This window comes from Mchenga conophoros, linkage group LG6 (genome assembly GCF_057382185.1).
Source record: "Mchenga conophoros isolate Kocher_MC1m ecotype Shallow Benthic linkage group LG6, M_conophoros_male_GT1.1, whole genome shotgun sequence".
Lineage (NCBI taxonomy): Eukaryota > Metazoa > Chordata > Actinopteri > Cichliformes > Cichlidae > Mchenga > Mchenga conophoros.
In genome coordinates this window covers 42,700,529-42,726,529 of record NC_140531.1, presented here as the reverse complement: position 1 = coordinate 42,726,529, position 26,001 = coordinate 42,700,529, and the positions used below count along the sequence as shown (strand labels likewise).

The 26,001-nt window shown below is 43.0% G+C and overlaps 2 protein-coding genes across 4 annotated transcripts in view; both read right to left on the bottom strand.

Moving 5' to 3' along the window:
* Positions 1 to 214: 214 nt before the first annotated feature.
* LOC146573392 (uncharacterized) lies at positions 215 to 11,082 on the bottom strand. The gene is made up of 3 exons (XM_085278272.1): positions 10,383 to 11,082; positions 1,438 to 1,573; positions 215 to 1,155 (listed from the first exon to the last, which is right to left on the bottom strand). Exons 1-3 carry the CDS (start codon positions 10,976 to 10,978, stop codon positions 403 to 405), a joined length of 1,485 nt encoding a protein of 494 aa, XP_085134398.1. The 5' UTR covers positions 10,979 to 11,082; the 3' UTR covers positions 215 to 402.
* A 4,788-nt stretch (positions 11,083 to 15,870) lies between these two features.
* Positions 15,871 to 26,001, bottom strand: part of LOC146573391 (NLR family CARD domain-containing protein 3-like) — a 22,181-nt gene continuing 12,050 nt past the window's right edge. For 2 of the 3 annotated variants that reach the window (XM_085278209.1, XM_085278210.1), the window contains 3 exons: positions 23,778 to 23,951; positions 21,206 to 21,252; positions 15,871 to 18,637 (listed from right to left, as the gene is read on the bottom strand). In XM_085278209.1, the coding sequence (XP_085134335.1) occupies positions 18,108 to 18,637; positions 21,206 to 21,252; positions 23,778 to 23,951 (751 nt within the window). In that variant the 3' untranslated portion in view covers positions 15,871 to 18,107. Of the gene's footprint in view, positions 20,656 to 21,205; positions 21,253 to 23,777; positions 23,952 to 26,001 lie in introns of all 3 variants that reach the window. The other variant, XM_085278211.1, reaches the window with a different exon arrangement.

Genomic DNA, 26,001 nt, shown 5'->3' with positions numbered 1-26,001 from the left:
TTTACATGGTAAGTATTTAAAACTCCATGCCTAGCATACTGATATACATTTAGACAATAACTGAACTGTAGAAAATGACAAATGGTATTTTTGATGTTACAAAAGCTCAATGTCACTTATGGTTTTAAAACGATTTAGTGATTTACTTTATAATTTTGATAAATAGTTTTGTTGAATCTGAATAGTAATATAGTAATATAATTAAACAGTATTATTAACATTAAACATTTGCAATGAATTTGAATTATCAATAACTGAAACTCAACTATCAGCACTCAAGTACCAGTTCTGTAATCAAGTATTGTCAGCTGAGAAGGAAGAAATGCAACTGTAGTGGCCTCAGCTGCAGGTCATTTTCCATAAGTTACTGGCACTGGTGTCTTGGGAAAAATCCATCTTGTCTCACTTAACCCATTTTTTAACTAATGCTGTGTTCTGGTAATTTGACAGCATACATGCCACTGCAAACAGTTGGTTGATATTATAAACATGTGACATGGTAATGATGCTATCAAAAAGTTTGTTCTGTTTGATCCTCCTAATGACTCGCTCCACATGTACCCTGAGTCTGGCTATGGCCTGCGTCTCCTTAACCTGGTATGCTGGCATCTGCTTCTGCTTAGATAGAAAAGGTGGGCAGTACACTTTGCATTTACAACAATCAGTGATTAGGAAGCCCTTATCTACCATCACTGCCATGTCTTCAGTCAACTTCTCAGCAATGCCTGATTGTTTGAATAGTTCCTTGTCACTAACCGAACCAGCATACAGATTAGAGATGAATGTCACTGGACCATGTGGAGCTATGCCAACCAGGGCTTTCATCGTACAGTGGGATTTGTACGAAGAGTACATTTCACTTTGGAGAAGTGGTGAGGATGGTGTCTGACACCTCAGCTCTGTACAGTCAAGGATCATCTGGGTGTCTGAGAAATCTTTGAATTCCTCAGGGAGGTAAGCTTGCACTTCTTCACGTGTAAGCCAGATGCACTGAGACCCCAGTGCAGTGGCAAGAAAATTTGTCCATGTTGCAATAATGCGGCTCACTGTGGACTGGTGTATGTTAAATCGGTGTGCCAGGTCCCTCTCCTTCAAACCAACTGACAGGAAAACCAGGAAAAGAAAAAACTCGTCAATTGGCTGTAGCAGCTGCCTCTGGAAGGTGAAAACAAAAGGGAAAATGTTACTCCTTAAGCTATGAACTAGTAAAATTATTCTTTTCTTGGCTAAATGTTTTGTAATGGTTAGGCATACCATACTGTACCATGGGGTAAACAATGAGGTGCTGTAGTGCACAGGTGTATGTATGTAAAGGATACTGAGTCTAGCATACATACACCTGTGTATGTATGCTACTGTACATAATGTAATGTTATTGTACATAAATACAATAACATTACACCTCTAGTTCTAACTACCAACAAACCCATAACCTACTGTTGATGTGCGTGCAGGTGTCAACACTTCTTCGTTCCGATTGGCAGCTGACTTGGCTCTTGAAACCCGGATCATTTTATAGATGCAAGGCTCAATCAAAACCCAGAATGCCATCAAATGATCATAGCTTGGAAATCTATTCACGAGAGAGACATACATCGTGTCAATCATTAATTAACATTACACACTGACATAAAAATAATGTGAACTGTGACAAATATGCTAATGGTATGCTGTATAAAATAGTCTGATTAAGAGTATTTGGTGTTGTATTTTACCTGTAGCATTAGGATATCGTTTAAATACTAAAGCATCTACATAAAACATACAATCAGCAGAGAAAAAGTAAATATCTATTTTGTTTTCATTAAGACTGGAAAAACTTTCGAAATTTAACTGATGGTGACTGAAGGAAACTGTTTCCAGGGCCTACTCCGTGGATCGGCTTCCTCCGAGGCGTGGACGTCTATCAGCAGAGAATGTACCTTCACCTATCAGCAGAGAATGTCCCTTAGTCTGTAACACAGTCAAATATATTCTCAAGTAATATTCAAGCATGCCATTCAGCGTGTTAGTACGAGCAGCTCGGGAGCAGCTTGGGAGAACAAGAAAACAGAGACTGCTTTAGATTGTCTTCCCAAAGTGACTCAACTTTATTCACAAGTACAACAGTTTATATAGAGGGTAAAATTCATGAGACAGCAGATTTATCAGTTTAAACCAGTACAGACCAAGATAAGGCAGCGTCTTCCTGCCCTTGGGTGAAGAAGCATCCTTTGTGTAGTTTATTAGTTCAGCTACAATTGTGATTATCTCAGCGACATATTTTCAAGGCACAAAACGAAGAGTTCTTACATTAGTGAAATCTGAAACAAACCATTTGGCCTTCAACAGGCGTCTAAAAGATTAAGAAACTAATGTAGCTGAGGGAGTGATCTCTGTGGTATTTCAACCTTGTACCAGCCTGTGATTCTCACACATCAATTCTTGGGTCAAAGAGAAAAATAACTAAAACAAAGGGGCCTTATTGAATGACAGAGTTTTCCTGTATAATGTCACTATAAAACAATATCCAGTAAATGCTACCATGGTACTAAAATACCTAACAGTTCCCCTCTTTTATTATTTTTTTAAAAATAATAACTCAAATAGAAAGGAAAAATCACAAATGTAATAACATAATATAAGAAGCAAATCATAAAATGTAATAGTTCACAACCTAATGTTCAATATACACATCAGGAACATCATTGGTAACATCTGGCACATCCTCAGGATCAATTTGTGCTAATTGCAAATACATTGAAGTAGCTGTACTGGTAGCTATATGGGTTATCATTGAAAATGTGGCTTTGCAGAAATGTGAACAGGGTTGCACTTTACAATATGAAATAGTAAATAAAAATCCTAAGATTAATGCAGTAGATATGATTAATAACCTAAATATATAAAAAAGACAGTTCTTTAGTCGTCTCCTGGCCTGGTCCCAGGTTCGAGAGACACCGTATAAGCGTCGTGTGATGACAATGGGCATTTCATTTTCTCCATTATCAGGATGAAACGAGTCTATCTTTATCAGGTTAGACATTGTGTGGTACTCTAGGCTTTCTGTTCCTGCTGGATGTTCGAGTACCTTGTTGTTGTTCAGGCGGGGGATCAAAGGGCTTTCTGAGTCTTGGCTCTTTCAGGCGTTGTGTGTTAATCAGTGATTGTGTGTGTGTAGGTGGATTGGATCCGGGCGCTGGCTCGCCTGAGTCGTCATCTATAGGTGTATTGAATCCGGGCGCTGGCTCGCCGGAGACGTCATCTACTTGATCCGACGCCTTAGGTGGTTTGGTGGGGCTGGTCTTAACCCTGCTGGCATGAATCCACTGAGGTTGTCCGTCTGTTAGGATGCTGGTTCTCGTCACTGCAAGTACAGTCTGGGGGCTGGAACACGCGGCCTCCCCGAGTGCCCTTGGTTTTAGCAACTTTACCAATACCGCATCTCCTGGTTTCCACGGATGGGTTGGATCTGTGGAAGGGAGAGGCTGAGAGAGACAAACTTTCTGATAGTTATTATTCAGTGTTTCTACCAGGTTATGAACATAGTCAGACAATGCAGTGTCTATGTCCCCTTCCAATAGCGGTGCCCCTCTGGAGGCTGACCATGGTGTTGGAAACGGTCTTCCCATGATTATTTCAAATGGAGATAATTTGGTTGCTGCGGATGGAGTCATTCTAATCTCGCAGAGGATTTGAGGAAGTAGTTTGATCCAGGTCATTCCTGTTTCTATCATTGCTTTAGTCAGGCGATTTTTTATGGTCCTATTCATTCTTTCTACAACTCCTGAACTCTGAGGATGGTATGGCACATGATATTTCCAGTCTATTGCTAGAGTTTTAGCACACTTTTGAATTACTTCTGATGTAAATGAAGGTCCTCTATCACTGTTAATTTGGTGAGGTATTCCAAATCTGGGTATTATTTCATTGCACAACTTTTGACAGACTACTTCTGCAGTTTCTTTTGATGTTGGATAAGCTTCTACCCATTTACTAAATTGATCCACTATTACCAGTAAGTACTTGATGCTTCCTTGTGCTGGCATGTGTGTAAAATCAATTTGTAATGTATGAAATGGGAAATCTGGTTGTGGTAAATGCTGATGTTTTGCTTTTGGTTTTCCTACATTAGTTCGTGCACATGTTAGACAGGTTGCTAATATGCGTTTTACTGCGTGTGATGTTTTCTCGATTACAAATCTTGATTTTATTGCTCCTATTACCCCTCTTTGTCCGACATGACTCACACCGTGAAAATGGCGGACAAGGATTGGCAGTAGTGAAGATGGGAGGGCAATCAAACCCTCAAGGTTTTTGTATAAGCCGTCTCTGTTATCTAAGGTACAATCATTATTTTCCCAGTAAGTGTAATCTAAGGCAGAGGCTTGCTCTTGTATGAATTTTAGGTCAACATTTGTTTCTAAATAGTCTGGGAGCGTGACAAGTGGCAGCTGTAAAGGCAAAGATAATACTTCCCTTCTGGGTGGTTGCTGTGAGGCAGCAGCTGCTTTCGCGGTTACGTCTGCAAGAGCATTTCCCACTGCTTCGTCTGTGTCAGCCGTGCTGTGCCCCTTCGTTTTAACAACTGCAATTGCCGATGGCAGCTGTATAGCCTGCAAAAGTCTTTGAACAAGGTCAGAATTAGCGATCGATTTTCCATCAGCAGATCTAAATCCTCTTTGTCTCCACAATGTGCCAAAGTCATGCACCACACCGAATGCATAACGGCTATCAGTGTAAATTGTTACCCGCTTATCCACATGTAACTCACAGGCGCGTATTAAAGCCATGAGTTCTGCTTTTTGTGCTGAGTGAAATGGTAATGAGTGAGCCTCTAGTATGATGTCAGGCAATGTCACCACCGAATAGCCACAAAGAAATAAGTTGTCATTTGGTTTTGAACAGGACCCGTCCACATAAACAATGACTGAGTCTGGGATTGGTGTCTGCTCTAAGTCTGGGCGTGGTGCTGTGGATTCCTGTATACGTGTCATACAATCATGATCGTCAGGGTCGTCTGAACCATCCTGTCGGTCAGAGGAACACAGCATACGAATGAGTAAGTGTGCTGGCGAATTGGGTGTGCTGCTTGCTTTTATAGTGAGATTTGCTGTTGAAGTCAGTGTAGCTTCATAACCTGAGCGACGTTGTGCGGTCATGTGTTGTGTAGTTATGTTTGCTAGAATGGTCGTGACCTGGTGATTGGTGTGTAGAATAGTGTCATGTGAGAGTGTGAGCTTCTCGCAGTCCCTTATCATGATAGAGCAAGCTGCTACTGCCCTCAGGCAGGCCGGCATCCCCTGAACTACTGCTGGCAGCACCTTTGAGTAGAAGGCTACTGGACGGTAGCCACAGCCATGCTCTTGGGCCAATACACCTGCACAGGTTGTGCCGTTCTCTGTGACGTACAGGTGGAACGGTAAGTGGTAGTCAGGCAGACCCAAACAAGGGGCGGAGGTCAGCGCTCCCTGTAATGCATTGAAAGAGGCAGTCATTTCTGTGGACCACAGTATTCGAGGAGGCTTGTCTTTTTTGCAGCATTCACGCAGAATGTGGTCATGAAAAGAACAGTCTGGTATCCACTGTCTGCAATAGTTCACCATGCCTAGGAAAGACAGCATTTCTTTCTGTGTAGTGGGCTTAGGGACAGAGGTCACAGCTTTGACCCTGTCTGTAGTCATAGAACGTTGTCCGTGAGACAGTGTAAATCCCAAATATTGAACAGAAGTCTGACAGTACTGCATTTTCTTTGCTGATGCTTTGTGGCCAGTCTGTTGGAGGTGCTGGAGTAGCATGTGTGTGGCAGTTTGACATAGTTTTTCACTTTCAGCACAGAGGAGGAGATCATCTACATACTGGATCAGAGTACAGCCCTCTGGAGGAATGAAGCCGTCCAGGGTAGCACGTACCACCATTGAGAAAGCCGCAGGGCTGTCTACCATGCCTTGGGGTAAGCGAGTCCATGTGTACTGCTTATCTCTATGTGTAAAAGCAAATATCGGCTGTGTGTCTTCATGCACAGGTACTGAGAAAAAGGCGGAGCACAAATCCACCACAGTAAAATGTGTGGCTGTTGCTGGAATAGATGTCAGTATGCTGGGGACATCTGGAACAATAGGTGGCAGAGGCATAATGACTGCATTAACTTGCCTTAAGTCTTGTGTGAAACGCCATACGCCAGGTTTGTTAGGCTTTGGCACAGGATTGACAGGAGTGTTATATGGAGATACTGTGGGCTTTATTACTCCAGCTGTCAATAAATCTCCTATGATGATGTCTAAGGCTGCGGCTTTTTCAGCGGAAATGGGATATTGCTTGACATATACCGGCTTGTTGTTTTTCAGCTGAGCATGATAAGGTGTACAGTCAATAAGTCCTACATCATTCTCACCTCTTGACCATAATGTCATGTTTTGATATTCAGCTGGCAATGTGACAGCAGAGATAGTACAGTGTATGGGGTAGGTTAGATCTATGTGTTGACATGGTGCAGTAATGTCATAGCCTATGTCTGAGTTATGTGACAAAACCACTGTTTGGCCTTCACTGGTGTGAGCAGTTATCATGTTGTTGAACAGTGTGAGAGAAACAAATATGTGGCTTCCAGGCATGGGGCTACCTGGTAACGGTGTTTGCACATGTTTTTGACACAGAGTGTGACGTGGGATACCAGTCAGATGGATATTGAGTTCATTCTCCGCTGAGGCGTCCAGCTGACACAGAGGCTGTTCCTTCTCCATGGTGTCGGTGCATAGGGCAGAGAAAACATAGCTGTTATCAGTATCTGCAAACATTTCACCCTTTGTGTTAAATGAAATACACAAGTTCATTTTTGCCATTAAATCTCTGCCTAATAGATTCACAGGCGAGTTTGGAATAATTATGAATGGATGATATGTAATTTCATCTGGTTTTGGGCCCCAGCGTGTTTTTAGAGAATGAGTTTTGGGGCATTGCACTAGAGTTCCGTTTATTCCCATGGTGTTGATGCACACAGAGGAAACAGGCCCACTATAGAATTTTCCAGACAGTGAACTTTTAGTGGCTCCACTGTCAACTAAAAAGGAATAAGTCTTTTCACCTATCTCTATATCTAACATGGGCAAGCTTTCCGTGTTACGGGACAATTGCAAATGCAGCATCGTGTGTAGTGCTTCACACTGTCCCTCATCATCACCTGGGCCTCCCTATTGTCGGTCCAGTCTTTCGTTATCATATGGGTGGGGATCAAAATGTGGATTATAAGGTTGCTGCCTAAGTGCAAAGGGGCCATTATTTTGATGTGATTCCTGTCTGCGTTGCCAGTTACCTTGTCTGTAAGAGCTCTGCTGACGCCTAGTGGCAGGAGCTGGTCCTGTGTTTTGTGGTTGAGACCTACGTGCTGCTGATTTGCATTCCCTCCTCCAGTGTCCTATTTTTCCACAATAAAAACATACGTCTCCACTCCTATCTCTCCTTCTGAAATCTCCCTGCTGCGCTTGTTGAGGGGGCGGGGCCCCTGCATACATCATTTTTTCACTTTCCTCTGAGCCTTCAACATCAAAGTTCAACATCATCTTAACACTTTTAGCCTTCGTGCTGTTGGGGAAAAGATCTGCACCAGCTTTTGTTTTGACAAGTGTGATAAAGTTCTTTATTTTCATGTCATAGAGATTATCAGTGGCAGTCAGCTTCAATAGTTGTGAACATTCTGGATGAATATTGTTTAAGAATGTTGTTATGAAAATCTGATCATTTCCTCCTTCAGGCATGCATGCCTCATTAGTCCAGCAGTGTGTGAAACGTTTCATAAACACTAGAATGGATTCATCTGGCTTTTGCTTACACATGGTTACTGCATTTAAATCAATTTTATCTCTAGACATTGTGAGCAGAAATTTCTTTAGATTTTGAAAAAAGGCTGTGATTTTGTCATCGTTTATCCACAAAAACGAGGTGGTGTTGGCTGCTTGGTCATTTTTAGGGTCTAGTTCCTCTACTTCTTCAATAAGCTGAGATTCAGTCACACCTGGAATTCGTTGACATAATATATATCTATAGTCAGGCCCACCCAAGTGGTGGTATCTGGTACTTCTCTGTAATGCAGAAACAAAGGCTGTAGGATTTTGTAGAGGATCGGGAAGTTCTTTAATGGTTGCTGCTAACTCTGAAATTTTAGGGGGTTGAATGCAACACATGTCCCCTATTATCATGAACGGGAGGGAGGTGCTGACGTCATTAAATTGTGATCCCTGCTTTTCTTTATAACGGGTGTTTTTGTGGGGGCCCTCTTGAGTTTTTTCCTCTTTTTTCTGCTTTAAGTAGTTCCTTATTAAATTTCTGGTGTTAGTTATTGCTTTTGGCACAGTTAAACCATTCGCTACTCTAGTGTGGCGCTGAACATGATTATCTATGACAGAAACGGCTTCCTGCAGTTCAGCTTCCGTACGTTCAGTTAAAGGATCTTTCATGATTTCCTCACACTCTGCCATTAACTGTTTTGTTTGCTTTTTATGTTCCTGTAACTCTCTTTCTCGTTCAGTGTATTCTCGTTCCTGTCTTTGATCTAGGTTAAACCAGTCATCTTCTTCTGATTTAGGTGTCATTTCAGTGCCTTCCTCACTCCTTTGGGATTCTGCTGTTAAATCAGGATATACGCGCTGATGACGTGCAGCCGCCGCAGCAGCTATTAATTCTGTTTTTTCATCATAAGGCGGCGGAGCCGTAGGTTGAACGGATGGGCATATAAGGCTAGTTTTTTCTGCAGTGGATTTACTAGAGCCTACACTGGCTTGATTTAAAGCATTTACGTCTGGCTCGGGTCCTTTTTTCCATAGTGGTAGCATGCGATTGGTCACATCACGACATTCTATCATATATTTTTTACAGGACTTTTTAATCAGCCTACTTTCCTTATCACAAATAGTATTTAACATTTCTACTGACCTGTTTTCTGGCGATAATCGCTCGGGATAGGGCTCCGGAAATACATTAGGATGCATTAAAGTTATAGTTCTTAAGTTCGAGACGAAATCAGTCACGTAAGCACTTCCGCATGTTCTGGCTACGTAATCATGGAAGTCTTCATTGATTCGCGAGCGTGGGTTAAACGTAACCGGAAGTGGGAGTCGTACTGAGCCGCTATTTGTGATTTTATATTTTATTTTTTTCGGTTTTACAGTTAATTTTGATTTTTTATCGGACCCGTCTAAGGTCTTTGAATTATTCTGACCCATGGTCAGTGATTTCCAGAGGGGTTTAGACGCTTTGAAGGATTTAAGTTAGTTTTTATTTTTGCTGTGGCACACCTGAGGTTACTTGATTTTTTTGCTAGCAATTTTATGTTTTTAGTGAGCAACTTCTCACTTTTTAACGAGCAACTTCTCGTTTTATGACCCCAGGCAACTTCCTGTGTCCTTTCTGCTGGTGAGCAACTTCTTAGTTTATGACAGCAGGCAACTTCCTGTGTCCTTTCTGCTTTTATTTACAAAACAACAGGCAACTTCCTGTGTTTCTATGTGGGCCACTAAAGAAGGCTCCTCAGTGTATCCCACTTGTTACTATGTGGGCCACTGAAGAAGGCCTCGTCAGCGTATCCCGTTTCTATGTGGATCACTGAGAAAGGCATAACACAGTCTTATAAAATAAAAGACAAGTGCCTACCTTCGTCAGGATCCCACTTCTGACACCAAAATTGAAGGAAACTGTTTCCAGGGCCTACTCCGTGGATCGGCTTCCTCCGAGGCGTGGACGTCTATCAGCAGAGAATGTCCCTTAGTCTGTAACACAGTCAAATATATTCTCAAGTAATATTCAAGCATGCCATTCAGCGTGTTAGTACGAGCAGCTCGGGAGCAGCTTGGGAGAACAAGAAAACAGAGACTGCTTTAGATTGTCTTCCCAAAGTGACTCAACTTTATTCACAAGTACAACAGTTTATATAGAGGGTAAAATTCATGAGACAGCAGATTTATCAGTTTAAACCAGTACAGACCAAGATAAGGCAGCGTCTTCCTGCCCTTGGGTGAAGAAGCATCCTTTGTGTAGTTTATTAGTTCAGCTACAATTGTGATTATCTCAGCGACATATTTTCAAGGCACAAAACGAAGAGTTCTTACATTAGTGAAATCTGAAACAAACCATTTGGCCTTCAACAGGCGTCTAAAAGATTAAGAAACTAATGTAGCTGAGGGAGTGATCTCTGTGGTATTTCAACCTTGTACCAGCCTGTGATTCTCACACATCAATTCTTGGGTCAAAGAGAAAAATAACTAAAACAAAGGGGCCTTATTGAATGACAGAGTTTTCCTGCATAATGTCACTATAAAACAATATCCAGTAAATGCTACCATGGTACTAAAATACCTAACAGTGACCTTGGTATATTTTAAACAGTTAGCTTGAATAGAACTTAGATGTACCTGGTATAGAATCGGATGTCAGTGTCGGAGCCAGCAAAACGCTGTAACCCAAATTCTCGCTGGACACGTAACTCCTGTATTTCCTTCCTCAGAGTCTCCACGTCTTCGGACAGGTCTTCTGCAGCTGATGCAGATATGTCCAATGCAGACGGCTCAGGGACTGAGCAGTAGTCATGATCTCTTGTAAGACTTTGCTCTTCTTGATCGTCAGGAGGAACTAGTTCAGGGCGTCGCTCCGTTCTCTCCCAAACACTACGCCGCGGTGGTTCAACTTTATAGCCATTCCACTCAAAAAGTGTTGGTACAGCACCTTTAATAAGCCTCCTTCGACCATCGAGGGTTGTTGGCTCTATGAGTTGATCACTGGCAAAGTGTCTGCAGCAGACCCTGGTGTGAGAGGTGATCGTGAAATGATCCCGGCGTATGTTTACCAGCCATTGTCTTCTCAAGTCGGAATGGGTCGGAAAGGCATGAAAACTTAGTATGCCGTTAAATTTGGCTGAAGCTGAACAAAGTGGGACACAGCAATGCTCGGAGTATTTCTTCTCCTGTTTTTGAAAATGTTCTGTTTTAAATACTTTCCTTTTTATACTCATTCTGAAGCGACATTAGCATAGCTACCGATAGATAAGCAAACGTACCGGAAACGCACAAGCGGTACTATTTGGAAACGGAAATACGTCACATGCCCTAGTGCAAGTAGTCTATATTATCATGCTTTTTACAACAACGTGAATGTACTGTTGCTGTGTGATTTATTACTATTACTGAAGGTCCGCGACTCCGAACTGTAGTAAAGGGACCTCTGACTAATGCTGGGCTCACACTGTGCGATTTTTGGCCCATTTTGAGCCGATTTTTGAGTCGTGCGATCGTTTTGGCGATCGGCCCGATTTTGGTCTTCATCGTGCGTCGTGCATCGTGTAGTATACGTGGGGTAACGAGAAGCGATTGACACCTCACGACCAGCTCCCGATCATCAATCGCTTGGTCGTGAGGGTGTCACCGCAGTTTGCCACACTGCGCACGCGCAAACACAAATGTCAGCGAAAAAGACGGCGTAGCACGGCAGTGCAGCGTGTGATCTGGACACAAGCGATGGAGGCACAACCTGTAGAACCATCCGAGCCCTTTCGATGTGGCCTCACAAAATTATCACGACCACAACAACCGTGAAAATAGTTGGATCGACACTGCTGCTCAATCACAGCTGGCTGATCATGTTTTTCATTAGCAATTTAGCAAAGTTGATGGTGGTGGTGTGTCTGTGTGAGTGAAAGACGGAGAGGGAGAGCGAGCGACAGAATTTCTGTTATAACCTTCATTTTATGGACGCACAGTGTGAGCACTCAGGTCGCATCAGAGCATCGGGCCGTATAGTGTGAGACCCTGCATCGTGACCTATGAACTTCTAACCCCTGCGAGTCAATCGTACAGTTTGAGCAGGAGCTGAATCGCGCGACTGAAAAAAATCGCACAGTGTCTGCCCAGCATAATACGGCGGGGTCCCTGTCGGCTCGTAGCCGAAAAATAGCTTTACTTTGTTGTGTGGGTCAACTTTTCTTGCGACAGACAGAGAGAGGCGTTGAAAGGCTGCTCCAACGGAACTTGTTGTTTTCGGAGGAAAACACGAACACAGCGTACAGTCGAGTCTTAATAGCTTACTTACAACTGGGCTCGTCAGGCTCTCTTCTTGGCTGCAGTGGTTATTATTATATTTACATGCTTCCAGCTCCCGTTTTTGCTCGATGACAACTCGTACCTTTCCACTCCCCTTTTTCTCCCTCCTCGCGCTCACAGACACATAACGTGTATGGCAGTCCATTCTCCCAGCAGCACGGACTACACTGCCCATGATGCTACATTCTTTAGAGCTATGCTTGTAGCATTCTGCTTGTTAGCTTAGCACAACAACAACAACAACGAAAAGGCGCTCTCTCACCCAGGAAACACACAGTCGCAGAGAGAGAGAGCGTCGCCCTGTAACCATGGCAACCGTAACGCTGCCGCCTGGAACAACAGATCGTAGCTGTCAAACAAAACCCAAACAGTCCTGACCCGCGACAATATGAAACAGGGAAGTACCGCAGTGTAATCCATTTATTTCAACAAAGTAACTGTATTCTGAATACCACCTTTTTAAACGGTAACTGTAACGGAATACAGTTACTCATATTTTGTATTCTAAATACGTAACGGCGGTACATGTATTCCGTTACTCCCCAACACTGCTCATTCATGGCCGTGTGTTTCTCTGTGTACTAGTTTATAGTTTCCCAGTTTAGTTTGTATGGTTTTGCTCTCCAGCAATAAAGCTGTGAATTTTGATTTCATTCCTGCCTCATCCTGGCTGCACACAGCCACATTGTGACAGCTCTCGCTCTCTTTCTCTCTCGCCGTCACTCCTAAAACTTCTCCCTCTTCCTAAACAACCAAATGTCATGTTGCCATATAACCTTTTTGATTGGTCGACATGGTGCATTTTTCCACCAACACAAAATGGTTGTTTTATTTTTTACTTTTTTTTTTTTGCTCATAAGCAGAGAGTGCTTGCTGGTCTTACGTGGCCTATCAACACAATTTATAAACTGGTATATGTCACCTTGTTGCTTTGTCATCTTAAAGTGGTCATGTGATTGGCTTACCATGACTACTTTGTTCTTCCTCAGTCAAACAGCAGCACTCATGCGATTGTTTTTCCCCCTGAGCTCCAGTTTTGTGCTAGAAAGTGATCGTCGGGCAGAAAGTGATTACCGTCCGCGGGAGCGCGCAGCTGCTCAAAAACTGTTCACGGGAGTGTAAAATGTTCAAATGTAGTTTTCAATAAAGTTTTTTTAATCCACTCTAAAAAAACCCCTCAAGCATTTGCATCATGGTTTTATGAACGAAAAGTGATTGAAGTAAAGAAATTGAAGTTAAAAAAACTACACTCATTACAAATTTAGCTGATTAAATACAATAAGAGTCGTTGTTTATTAACAAAGCTTTATTGAACAAGTGAACACACAAAGCAAAAGGTCATTTGAAAAAGACATTTTTCAGCAGTAACACCATAACAGAATATCTCATATCATAGCAGCACAAACGCTCATTGTACCTGCACAAACCTGCACAAACGTAGCACTGAAAAAGTCGACCATTTTGGCCCGTTTTGGAGCACTCTGGGGGGATGGTGACCTTTGAAAGACCTATAAGATAATGTTTAATATCTCAAAAACCGTAGCAGCACAAACGCTCATTTTACCTGCACAAACGTAGCACTAACCGCTCCGCCTATTTGTCTTTACGTTTCAAGTGGGTGGGGGGTCAGCTTCACTCAGCTCAGCCATCCACCTTTTTATGAAGACCTCCTGATGATCCTCCACCTAATCACCTGAGCCAAGGTGTGAAACTGGGTGTGGGTCCCAATCAGCCAGAGTTTCGGGTGAGCTCGTTGTGAAACCTGGCCCCACCTTATCATGTGATGTCCTGAGGTCAGATGGCCCAGGATGTGAGTGGGCGTTAAGGCGTCTGGGGAGGATCTCAAAACTGGATTATAGATGGCAGAGAGTTGGTGTCATAAACCCCGCCTCTGTTCAAAGATGGTCGCTCACAGTGGACATAGATGCTTCTTTCACTCCTCTTTCAAACCATCTGTCCTCTCTGTCCAAAATGTGAACATTGGCATCCTCAAAGAGTGACCTTTGACCTTTAGATGCAGATGGACTGCTGAGTCTTGTCCTGTGGAGGTGGCTCTTCTGTGTTGTCCCATGCGCTTGTGAAGTGGCTGTTTGGTCTCTCCGATGTAGAGGTCTGGGCATTCCTCGCTGCACTGTTCAATGTGGCCCATATGGAAAAGATATATATAAATCTTATAAAGTTTGTATCTGTCTTGTGTGAAACTTGTATGAAAAGCATTTACTGTAAGAGTGAAAACAGATATAAGCTCCCTTGAAAAATTATATAATGAAACTTGTATGTTTTGGATACTTACTAAAACAATATATGAAAGTAATGAGAAAGTGGCCACTTTCATGAGTAATCACATATAAGTTTTTACGATTTCTTTTCCATATGGGGGTGTACGCTAAACGTCTTCAAGCAACTTAAAGAAGTCCAGACGCTTTTCTTTCCAAGCTCCTTAGATCATGATGACCTGGATGACTGAAAACCTTCACAGAAATACCCTTAAAGCTAATTAAAATGTAGTGGGAGAAGGTATAATGGAAACAATAAGGGCCCCAGTACAGGACCTTTAGGCACACCATAGCTGAGAGAAGAGTGCAAGGACCTGTGTCTGTACTGCACTCAGAACCCAACACTCTCCTGCAACGCTTTGCAACTAAATGTCACTGGATGCTTCAAGAAGTGCAGTTTCAGTAGAATGAGCTCCATGAAAACCAGACTGAGGTTTGTCAAGTACACTGTGTTTATCCAGGACAGCTGTAACCTGCATAGCTACAACCTTTTCTAACATGTTAGCAATAAATCACAATTTTGACATTGGTCTGTAATTCCCATGAAGAGAAAGGTCAAGCTGGGGTTTTCTTTAAGTGGGTGGATGACAACATTCTGAGAATCGACCAGAGAGCAGGAGGATGGTTTCATTGAGTCAACTAATGTTACGAAATAAATAGTGCTTATTTTCTGTTTATATTGTTTTATAGAGGCCAGTGTACAAAACGCCACTTTGAGTTATAAGGTGTGTGAAAGGTCACAGAGTACTGTCTAAGACAGGAAGCTCTGCTTTGTGCAGAGAACAGGAAGCGATGCAGACAGAAAAGTGAAACTAGGCAGAGTCGTTTTGATCGAAACTATGTGTGACTATGTGTGACGTATAACAGAACTATATTACGCCCATTCAGCTTGTAATGCTTTAGACCTGTGGATGCTTGCTAGTGTCTGCAGCTCTCCTTTTCCGGAAATGTAGAATAAAGATGATTCTTTGAGCTTTGACCACACTGAGTCGGGTTTTCTCTGTCCAGTACTGGGGATAAAAGAATCGGGTTTAATACTAACTAAAGTAGCTCTGGTGAAGAAACAGGTGAGACACTTTCTAAATCAGCAGGTCGAGCAGGAACAGATGATGCAGCTGCTGAAGGAGAAAAGCATGATCGTCGCTCACCAGCCACACTTCCTCAGTAAAGAGTGTCAGGACAAAAAGCTGTTTCCTCTTCAGTAGCTGATTATGTTTCACTGCTTAGGACCAAACTGATGGAAAAACTTTCAGAAAGAGATGAAGACAAATCAACACGGATGTGAACATATTCAAATTCAAGCTAAAACTTGGCACATCGTCTTTAATGGAACTTTATCTAAAATCTGATTATCACCCAAAATGTGTCTTTGTTCTTTGAATTCTAAGATATAATAAAATCTATTTAAATGTTCAGTTTATCTTCAACAACAGGAACTTCATTAAGATCTTTATTATTCAATGAAAAACTCAAAAAACACAATTTTATATATAAAATAACTTGTATTTATTTGAAAAATATATTTAGATTCATATCATGGTAGACATAGCTCGATGTGTTTAATAAGGATAAAGTAACTAGCTTTACATTGATTTTGTTGTTGTTGTTTTTTACAGATCGTATGTGCTGCTTTTGGCTTTCATACAAAACCTTCAAGGTTAACCACCAAAAGGATCTGACAAGTTTAAAATATATATTCTTAAAAAGCAGGTTTGGTCACCAGGGCCCTGTGCTTCGTACGTCGCTTACTACATCCAAGATCAAATGAAACATCCAAGATCAAATCATCGCGGTAACCGTGAGCGCGCTAATCCGGTTCCCCGAACACACCTGTTGTTGACGATTAGTACAGCTGGACGCAGGAATGTGACATCACTGGGTGCCGTAAAAGGGGCTACGCATCGATAGTAGAAACATTGATCGGCAACCCGCTGATTGGTTGGCGAAAATGGCGAAGGAGCGCGCTCGGTATTTTTCGGCAGCAGAGCAAGAACTCTTGAGTGAGGGATTTCAGGAGTTTCAGAGTTTAATTAAAACGCAAGGGAACACTGCAAAGGCTGCAAAAGCAAGGAGAGAGGGCTGGCAGGAAGTTGCTGACAAATTAAACTCGTAAGTAATCCAATAATAACAATAATAATGGATTGGATTTATATAGCGCTTTTCAAGGCACCCAAAGCGCTTTACAATGCCACTATTCATTCACTCTCACATTCACACACTGGTGGAGGCAGCTACAGTTGTAGCCACAGCTGCCCTGGGGCAGACTGACAGAAGCCAGGCTGCCATATTGCGCCATCGGCCCCTCTGGCCAACACCAGTAGGCGGTAGGGTAGATTTATTATATTACACCATATTATCCAATATTATATTACATTATATTATAATATGTTATATTATATCCCCTTTCACATTAGAGCCACAACAGGACCCACTAGAACATGGGAACAAGTAAAAGTGAAATATAAGAATATTCTACAGAATGGTAATATTTATCACTTATATTGCTTGTCGTCTCTTGGAAAGAGACCCTGGAATAATCTGTTTGTTTGTTCATAACAGCAACCAAGAAAAGGGCAGAGCAAAAACAAAGACAGGTGGTGGTCCTGCACCCCCTCGTCAACAAGTTGGTTAAGTAAATAATACCCTCACGGGAAAATCGATATCTCTCTATGAGCACACTGTCGCGCTGAGCTAAAGGATCCTGTCTGTCCCGCAATATACGCTGAATTCTGGAAACTCTCCTTATCAATCTTGCACCTTCCGCAATGGGTTGGTCGCGTATACGGACAGGACATGGCTGCGACAGGCTTCCCAAATCCACCTTCGCTTTTATAGCCGTGGTCTCTCATCTTGATTACACGAAGTAATTTACAATTACTACTCTGAAATATGAATTACATCTGTAATAATCACATACATGTAATAGAATGTTAATAGTTCATTTCCCTTTTTTAGGGAATGACCTGTATGTATCTGTATGACATCAATAAAAGGATCAGGTGCTGCATTATCTTTAGTTACATTGATGTTATTTATTTATGGTGAAACAGTGGTGGAATATCGCTGTTGCTTTCGTATGAATGACGCGGACATACCTGCGTGGCCGCGATCTAATCCTGTTTACATAAAGTAAGCCTGCTCCCCAGCAGGTTTACGCTTACGGCTCTGTTGCTATGACAGCAAGTCCCGGATAGGCTTCGGGGAACCGAACGATCCAGGATCACGCGAAATCGTCAACAATCTAATCCAGCTAACTCACTTAGCGAGGTACGAAGCACAGGCCCCAGGTGTTAGGGTTACCCCTGAAGTAAATACAAATAGAAAATGTAGTCTGACACCAGGGGGCGTTCTGTCTGTACTCTGGTTTCAATCACTGTCTAAAGCAGGGGTGGGCATTCTCAGTCCACGAGGGCCGGTGTCCCTGCAGGTTTTAGATCTCACCCTGGGTCAACACACCTGAATCACATGATTAGTTCGTTACCAGGCCTCTGGAGAACTTCAGGACATGTTGAGGAGCTAATTTAGCCATTTAAATCAGCTGTGTTGGTTCGAGGACACATCTAAAACCTGCAGGGACACTGGCCCTCGTGGACTGAGATTGCCCACCCCTGGTCTAAAGGCATGCGTGTACCTGTTTGGCTGCTCATATCACTCTATGTAAAACACATGTGATACAAACATGTGCAAACTGCTCGTGGAAATCTGCCTATACAGCAGCCACAGGTCAAACATCTCCGGTTTGGGGAAACGAGGAGATTTTATTCCACAGTTAACACAGAGACACTGTGGAACCGGCAAGCCAGAACCCAAATCCAGGATACACCGGCTCGGTGAATGTGGTGGTGAAGGTGTGGAGGTGGAACAGTGAGTCAGAGGTTACTTTGTAGAAGGACAGAGTGCCTGCAGGCCAGTCCAAGTATACTGCTACTCTGTTAAAGATGAAGGAGAAGGGGACTGAGGAGAGCACAGTTCTTCTCCTGTCGTGCCAGACAGAGTAACCATCAACAGGAGAGCAGAAGATACTCCACGACTGGTTATTCCATCCAAACCAGCATTCGGCACCCTTTCCTCTCCTTCGGATTCCTTTGTAACTCACTGCTACATAAACCCCTCCTCTCCACTCGACCTCCCAGTAACAGCGACCAGTTAGACCATTTGTGCACAGCAGCTGACAGCAGTCAAACCTCTCTGGATGATCACGGTATGGTTGCTTCCACCTCAGCCCTTTCATCACCGTGTTGTAATACACCACGACATTCCTGTTCACCGTGTTTGTGTCCAGTGTGAGCTCACAGAAATCTGATGGAGAAAAAACACAGCAGTAGTTTATTATCTGTCACTTGGTAGCTTCACCTGCTGCTTTATGCAGAGACTGTTCACCAGGTAAAACCTGACCGGCGAATCCGTTTGGATCTTCAGTCAAACTGACAGTTACCTGAAGACACACCAGCTTTTGATTTAAAAGGCACAGTCGATGAATTGTTTTCCCCTTTTTTCCCAAAAACTTTATTGAGCATCAGTATACAGACAGTGCATACAGTATGGAACATAATTAACATATCCAGGGGGTGCAACATAAAAAGTTACATTCATTCAAATAATTTGTAATTAGTGCAAATAGTAATTGTTTTTATAGCCTTTTTATTAAGTGATCCACCGATCAATTTTTATGTAAGATTATCATTATAGTAGTGTTTAAAATGAGGCTTTTGGTTACTGTATTTGCATTTGTGGAAATAAAATTTAGCTAAGATAACTAACAAATTTATTATAAAGTTCTTCTTTTTTTGCCTTCGAAACACACATGGGTTTCCATTACAACCCAGTGTAAGTGCTTGTTGTCATAGCGATGTGTCTGCGCGTCCCGTGACGTAATTATTTTGCGACACGAACGCTACAACAAAGGTAGACGTCAAAGCTCAGGCTGTGGCTTTCGTCAGACTCGTTGATCACAGCATTGTTTTTGGGGCCATTTCCCTTGTTGTCAGGTTTCAGATATTGTGGTTTTATTTCCGTGAACGAGACGCTCTCATGAGTCATTGAGTGACATTATTGACCAGCCAATCAGTGGCACAGAGTCTAATGATTTCACATTTTAGTACCTGCTCGGCTCGTTTGGAACCCCGCCGACCAAAAGTACTGAGTCGTAGGTACTAATGGAAAAGATGCAATAAAATCAGTACAATACATTACACTATAATACATTAAATCAATGTATAAAGATATGGTTTTCAGTCTGTACAGGGATGAGAACAGCATTAAGCTACAAGAGGTGTTTTCTGTGTACGTCTAATATGATTTGAACAGTTATCACTGGTATAAAACATTACATACACTCAGGAAGAAGCTGCACAACTACATGACTGAGCTATGAATATGTGTAGAGTATTACTTTTCCCACTCCTTTTCGAGCACCTGATGTACTAGAAGACAATATTTTCCTTCCTTTATATATGCTCTATCTTGTATATATGTACGCATGTGCTTGAAATAAATGATCAATGAAAGCTCCGTTTATTTTAGGAGTTTGTCAAAAAACAACAAACAAAAGGTTCCAGCTCAGCCGCTGGAGTTATGAAGGTGAAGCAGAGCTCACGCAGGTACAGCCTCCTGTGCCACCATTCACCTGACAATGAATGTTTAATTTAATTTAAGGTAAACTTCAAGTTTTATTGAAATTGAATTTGTGGTTTTGTTTTGTTGGACACCTACAGACTTGGATTAATTTGGTTGTAGAGCAGACTTCAAGTGAAACCTGGAGCAGCAGCTCATCTGTATGTTTGCCACTTCACACTCAGCTGTGAACCACTCCAGTTTGAGCTGGGGGCCACCACCTGACCGTGCAGTTAACAGGAAATTATGAACAGCATCGGTGTCAATGGACAGAATCCCAGTGAAAATGAGTCCGACTCATTTCCAGTGATGCACACCAAGCTCGGGTGTGTAGCACAGGGACTGAATGGCTCCTAAACACAGAGGACAGAGATTTGGTCCAGCGTTCTACAAAAAGGATTAAAATCGTTCCTCCTAAATCCAAAGTGTTACTACTGGATTCAATTCAATTTTTTATACAGCACCAAATCACAACAGCAGTCGCCTCAAGGCGCTTTATATTGTACAGTAGAGCCTACGATAATAGATACAGAGTAAAACCCAACAGTCATATGACCCCCTATGAGCAAGCACTTTGATGACAGTGGGGAGGAAAAACTCCCTTTTAACAGGAAGAAACCTCCGACAGAACCAGGCTCGGGGAGGGGCGGGGCCATCTGCTGTGATTGGTTGGGGTGAGAGAAGGAAGACAGGATAAAGACATGCTGTGGAAGAGAGACAGAGATTAATAACAGATATGATTCAATGCAGAGAGGTCTGTTAACACATAGTGAGTGAAGAAGAAACACCCAGTGCATCATGGGAATCCCCGGCAGCCTACGTCTATTGCAGAATAACTAAGGGAGGATTCAGGGTCACCTGGTCCAGCCCTAACTATATGCTTTACCAAAAAGGAAAGTTTGAAACCTAATCTTGAAAGTAGAGATAGTGTCTGTCTCCTGAATCCAAACTGGAAGCTGGTTCCACAGAAGAGGGGCCTGAAAACTGAAGGCTCTGCCTCCCATTCTACTTTTAAATACTCTAGGAACAACAAGTAGGCCTGCAGAGCGAGAGCGAAGCGCTCTAATAGGGTGATATGGTACTACAAGGTCATTAAGATAAGATGGGGCCTGATTAGGAGGTAGAAAGTGGTGTCTGGACTCCTCTGCTTAGGCTGCTGACCGCTGCAATCACACCGCAGAAGAAGAAGAAGAAGATGGATGGAGGAACTGACAGTTTTTTTTTCCAGTATGATCAAAGTGAACAAACACTCACACTTCTTCAGTCTGGGTTTCAGTCTCTGCTTTCCACAATGTTCCAGCCTGGATGAAGAAACAAAATCATTAAAAACACTCAGAAAACTCATCATGAAGCTAAAAAAAATATATTGCTACTGTTTCCACTCCCACAGGCAACACTTGGGGACATGCAGTCTTTTTCTTAATGTCAAATAACAGCTTTAGCACGTCAGCACTCAGGAGAGGCTGTCGAGCACTCTTCCCTTTTCTGGAAATGATGGAGTGGGGAATGCAAATGTTGAGCAGGTGCAGGCTGAGAAGCACTTACAGATTAGCCTCTATGAGAATGTCTGAGTGCAATACGTTTAACCAGCTGCTTTGCCATCACTCCTCCTCCTCCTGCCTCCCCTTTACCTCATCCACCTGCTGGCCTCCACCACTTGCTAATGTTACTGAATCTGTGGAAGCTCCGCGATTGCCACCGCACGAAGTAACGACTAACGAGCCTATCTAAATCCCAGTAACGATTAACGCGTTTCTGATTTTTTAGTGCTCGTTACCACAATAATAACGTAGTTACTGTAACGCGTTACTTAATAATGCATTAGTCTCAATACTGGTGATGAAGTATGAAAAAGCAGTTACTAACTAATTTAGTAGAAAACACTTTTACCACTGACTACAGGGAGTGCAGAATTATTAGGCAACATCCTTTCCTTTGGCAAAATGGGTCAAAAGAAGGACTTGACAGGCTCAGAAAAGTCAAAAATAGTGAGATATCTTGCAGAGGGATGCAGCAGTCTCAAAATTGCAAAGCTTCTGAAGCGTGATCATCGAACAATCAAGCGTTTCATTCAAAATAGTCAACAGGGTCGCAAGAAGCGTGTGGAAAAACCAAGGCGCAAAATAACTGCCCATGAACTGAGAAAAGTCAAGCGTGCAGCTGCCAAGATGCCACTTGCCACCAGTTTGGCCATATTTCAGAGCTGCAACATCACTGGAGTGCCCAAAAGCACAAGGTGTGCAATACTCAGAGACATGGCCAAGGTAAGAAAGGCTGAAAGACGACCACCACTGAACAAGACACACAAGCTGAAACGTCAAGACTGGGCCAAGAAACATCTCAAGACTGGTTTTTCTAAGGTTTTATGGACTGATGAAATGAGAGTGAGTCTTGATGGGCCAGATGGATGGGCCCGTGGCTGGATTGGTAAAGGGCAGAGAGCTCCAGTCCGACTCAGACGCCAGCAAGGTGGAGGTGGAGTACTGGTTTGGGCTGGTATCATCAAAGATGAGCTTGTGGGGCCTTTTCGGGTTGAGGATGGAGTCAAGCTCAACTCCCAGTCCTACTGCCAGTTTCTGGAAGACACCTTCTTCAAGCAGTGGTACAGGAAGAAGTCTGCATCCTTCAAGAAAAACATGATTTTCATGCAGGACAATGCTCCATCACACGCGTCCAAGTACTCCACAGCGTGGCTGGCAAGAAAGGGTATAAAAGAAGAAAAACTAATGACATGGCCTCCTTGTTCACCTGATCTGAACCCCATTGAGAACCTGTGGTCCATCATCAAATGTGAGATTTACAAGGAGGGAAAACAGTACACCTCTCTGAACAGTGTCTGGGAGGCTGTGGTTGCTGCTGCACGCAATGTTGATGGTGAACAGATCAAAACACTGACAGAATCCATGGATGGCAGGCTTTTGAGTGTCCTTGCAAAGAAAGGTGGCTATATTGGTCGCTGATTTGTTTTTGTTTTGTTTTTGAATGTCAGAAATGTATATTTGTGAATGTGGAGATGTTATATTGGTTTCACTGGTAAAAATCAATAATTGAAATGGGTATATATTTGTTTTTTGTTAAGTTGCCTAATAATTATGCACAGTAATAGTCACCTGCACACACAGATATCCCCCTAAAATAGCTCAAACTAAAAACAAACTAAAAACTACTTCCACAAACATTCAGCTTTGATATTAATGAGTTTTTTGGGTTCATTGAGAACATGGTTGTTGTTCAATAATAAAATTATTCCTCAAAAATACAACTTGCCTAATAATTCTGCACTCCCTGTATAGCGCACAGTTTTGGCTCCACCTCTTTTTATGCCACATTCTCTGGTGATTAAACCTCACTAAATTTTTTAGGCTAAGGCTGATCACAGAGGTAGTTTGGGCATGGCTCCTTTCAGTTCCTACATGACTGAATACCAGAGCACAAACCAAGGTCCACAAAGACGTGGCCTGCACAGAGTCTTGACCTCAACCTGAAAGAACATCTTTGGGAGTAATTAGAGCAGAGACTATGAGCCAACACTAGTGTCTGACTTAACAAATGCACTTCTAGAGAAATGGTCAAAAATCCCCACAAACACACTTGTGGGAAGCCTTTCCAACAGAATTGAAGCTGTTATGTGTGTGTGTGAAGGTAGACGAGTGAATACTCTGGGTAATGTAGCGCATCTGATTTTGGCAAATCTTTGTGTAAAATACTCCTTTGTGTTGACCAATCTATTTATAGATGAAGCAAACTGGGGGTTCAACGCTCATTTTCATCTATATTATAGCTGGTTATCTGTCTAGCACGAACGAATGTCATCTGTGGGTCACACCTGAGAGTGTCCAGTCGGCAGCTTGGCTCCTCCAGTACAGCAGACAAAAGCTTAATTCCTGAATCTCCTGGATGATTGTAGCTCAGGTCTAGCTCTCTCAAGTGTGAGGGGTGGGACCTCAGAGTAGAGGACAAGGAAGTGCAGCCTTCCTCTGTGATTAGACAGCCTGACAACCTAGAGACAAACACAAGGAATTATGTGTAATTCACTTACACACTGGCACATAACAACTGGAAAACAACACAAATATACAATTCAATTCAATTTTATTTATAAAGCACCAAATCACAACAACAGTCGCCTCAAGGCGCTTTATGCTGTAAGGTAGACCCTACAATAACAGATACAGAGAAAAACCCAACAATCATATGACCCCCTATGAGCAAGCACTTTGGCAACAGTGGGAAGGAAAAACTCCCTTTTAACAGGAAGAAACCTCCGACAGAACCAGGCTCAGGGAGGGGCGGGGCCATCTGCTGTGATTGGTTAGGGTGAGAGAAGGAAGACAGAGATTAATAACAGGTATGATTCAGTGCAGACAGGTCTATTAACACATAGTGAGTGAAGAAGAAACACCCAGTGCATCATGGGAATCACCTGGCAGCCTACGTCTATTGCAGCATAACAAGTTCCTGCCCCAAGTGGAGGAGTTCAAGTATCTCGGGGTCTTGTTCGCGAGTGATGGGAGAAGGGAGCCGGAGATCGACAGACGGATTGGGGCTGCAGCTGCAGTGATGCGGACGCTGCACCGGTCCGTCATGGTGAAGAGGGAGCTGAGTGTATTTAGTATTTAGTATTTATTTATTTATTGTCATTGTCAAGAACAATGAAATTGCGTTTGGGGCTTCCATACAACCCAAAAAAAAAAAAAAAAAAAAAAAAAAAAAGAAGAAAATAATAAATACCCCTTGAAAATAATAAATACCCCTTTTTTTTTTTTCTTTTTTTTTTTTAGTAAAAGCGAAGCTCTCAATTTACCGGTCGATCTACGTCCCTACCCTCACCTATGGCCACGAGCTGTGGGTAGTGACCAAAAGAACGAGATCGCGGATACAAGCGGCAGAAATGAGCTTCCTCCGAAGGGTGGCTGGCCTCTCCCTTAGAGATAGGGTGAGAAGTTCGGCCATCCGGGAGGGGCTCAGAGTAGAGCCGCTGCTCCTTCACATCGAAAGGAGCCAGCTGAGGTGGTTCAGGCATCTGACAAGGATGCCTCCTGGGCGCCTCCTGGGTGAGGTGTTCCGGGCATGTCCCACCGGGAGGAGGCTCCGGGGCAGACCCAGGACACGCTGGAGAGATTATATCTCTCAGCTGGCCTGGGAACGCCTTGGTGTTCCCCCGGATAAGCTGGAGGAGGTGGCTGGGGAGAGGGCGGTCTGGGCTTCTCTGCTTAGGCTGCTGCCCCTGCGACCCGGCCTCGGATAAAGCGGATGAAGATGGATGGATGGATGGATGGATGGATAGTTTTTGTAAAATTACTTTGGTTAAACAAAGCTGTTTATTGATTATTAATTAATAAATGTATTTCTGTTTCTCACATTAAGGTCATTTCCAGGATTTTTTTTTTTTACCAAAAAAGGGGGAAATCGCTTTTCTACTCTCCAAAGCAATGACTGTGTTCCTACAGTCACTGGTCAGCACTATAATGAATGCAAATGTATACGGGTCTGAGGCCCCACCTCTCAGTTACAGAGTTACAGAGAAACCTAAAAGGTTGAGTGATTTTCTCTAAAGATAATGCATCGGTGGGCAAGAGACGAAAACAGGGCGATGTTGGAATGCTACTACGCAAGTAACCCTGGCGGAAGGGGCTACATGTATAGGATGAGGGACCTATGGATTCTTCGATACCCAACATCCACAATGACGGCGAAACAACTAGTAGCTCAGTGTTCCAACATTCGAAAGAAGGGACTGCTATCACAGCTAGAGATTGACGAGGTACAACACAAATGCTACGGCAAGGAGGAGTCAGGACGCCAGGTCAGGGGGGAGATATCATCACCCCCACCCGAGATTGGGTACATAGCCCCAAGTGCGATAGGAGAAGGATCGTTGAGTGCGAGAGGAACTGACCTGAAAAATAGGATAATGGCCAAGCTTGAAACCTGGATACCCCGTAGCCGGTTACCAAGACTACGTGAAGTACCCTCAGAAGGTCTGCTAGATGATGTTAATGCAGCACTACGGACGATACCTACAACCACGATTACCGACACTAACAAGC

Coding starts and splice junctions, on each gene's coding strand:
- LOC146573392 (XM_085278272.1), bottom strand. CDS start 10,978: ATGAGTATAAAAAGGAAAGTATTTAAAACAGAACATTTTCAAAAACAG. Junction 1,574..10,382: donor GACATCCGATTCTATACCAG/GTACATCTAAGT, acceptor TCTCGTGAATAG/ATTTCCAAGCTATGATCATT. Junction 1,156..1,437: donor CACCTGCACGCACATCAACA/GTAGGTTATGGG, acceptor TTCACCTTCCAG/AGGCAGCTGCTACAGCCAAT.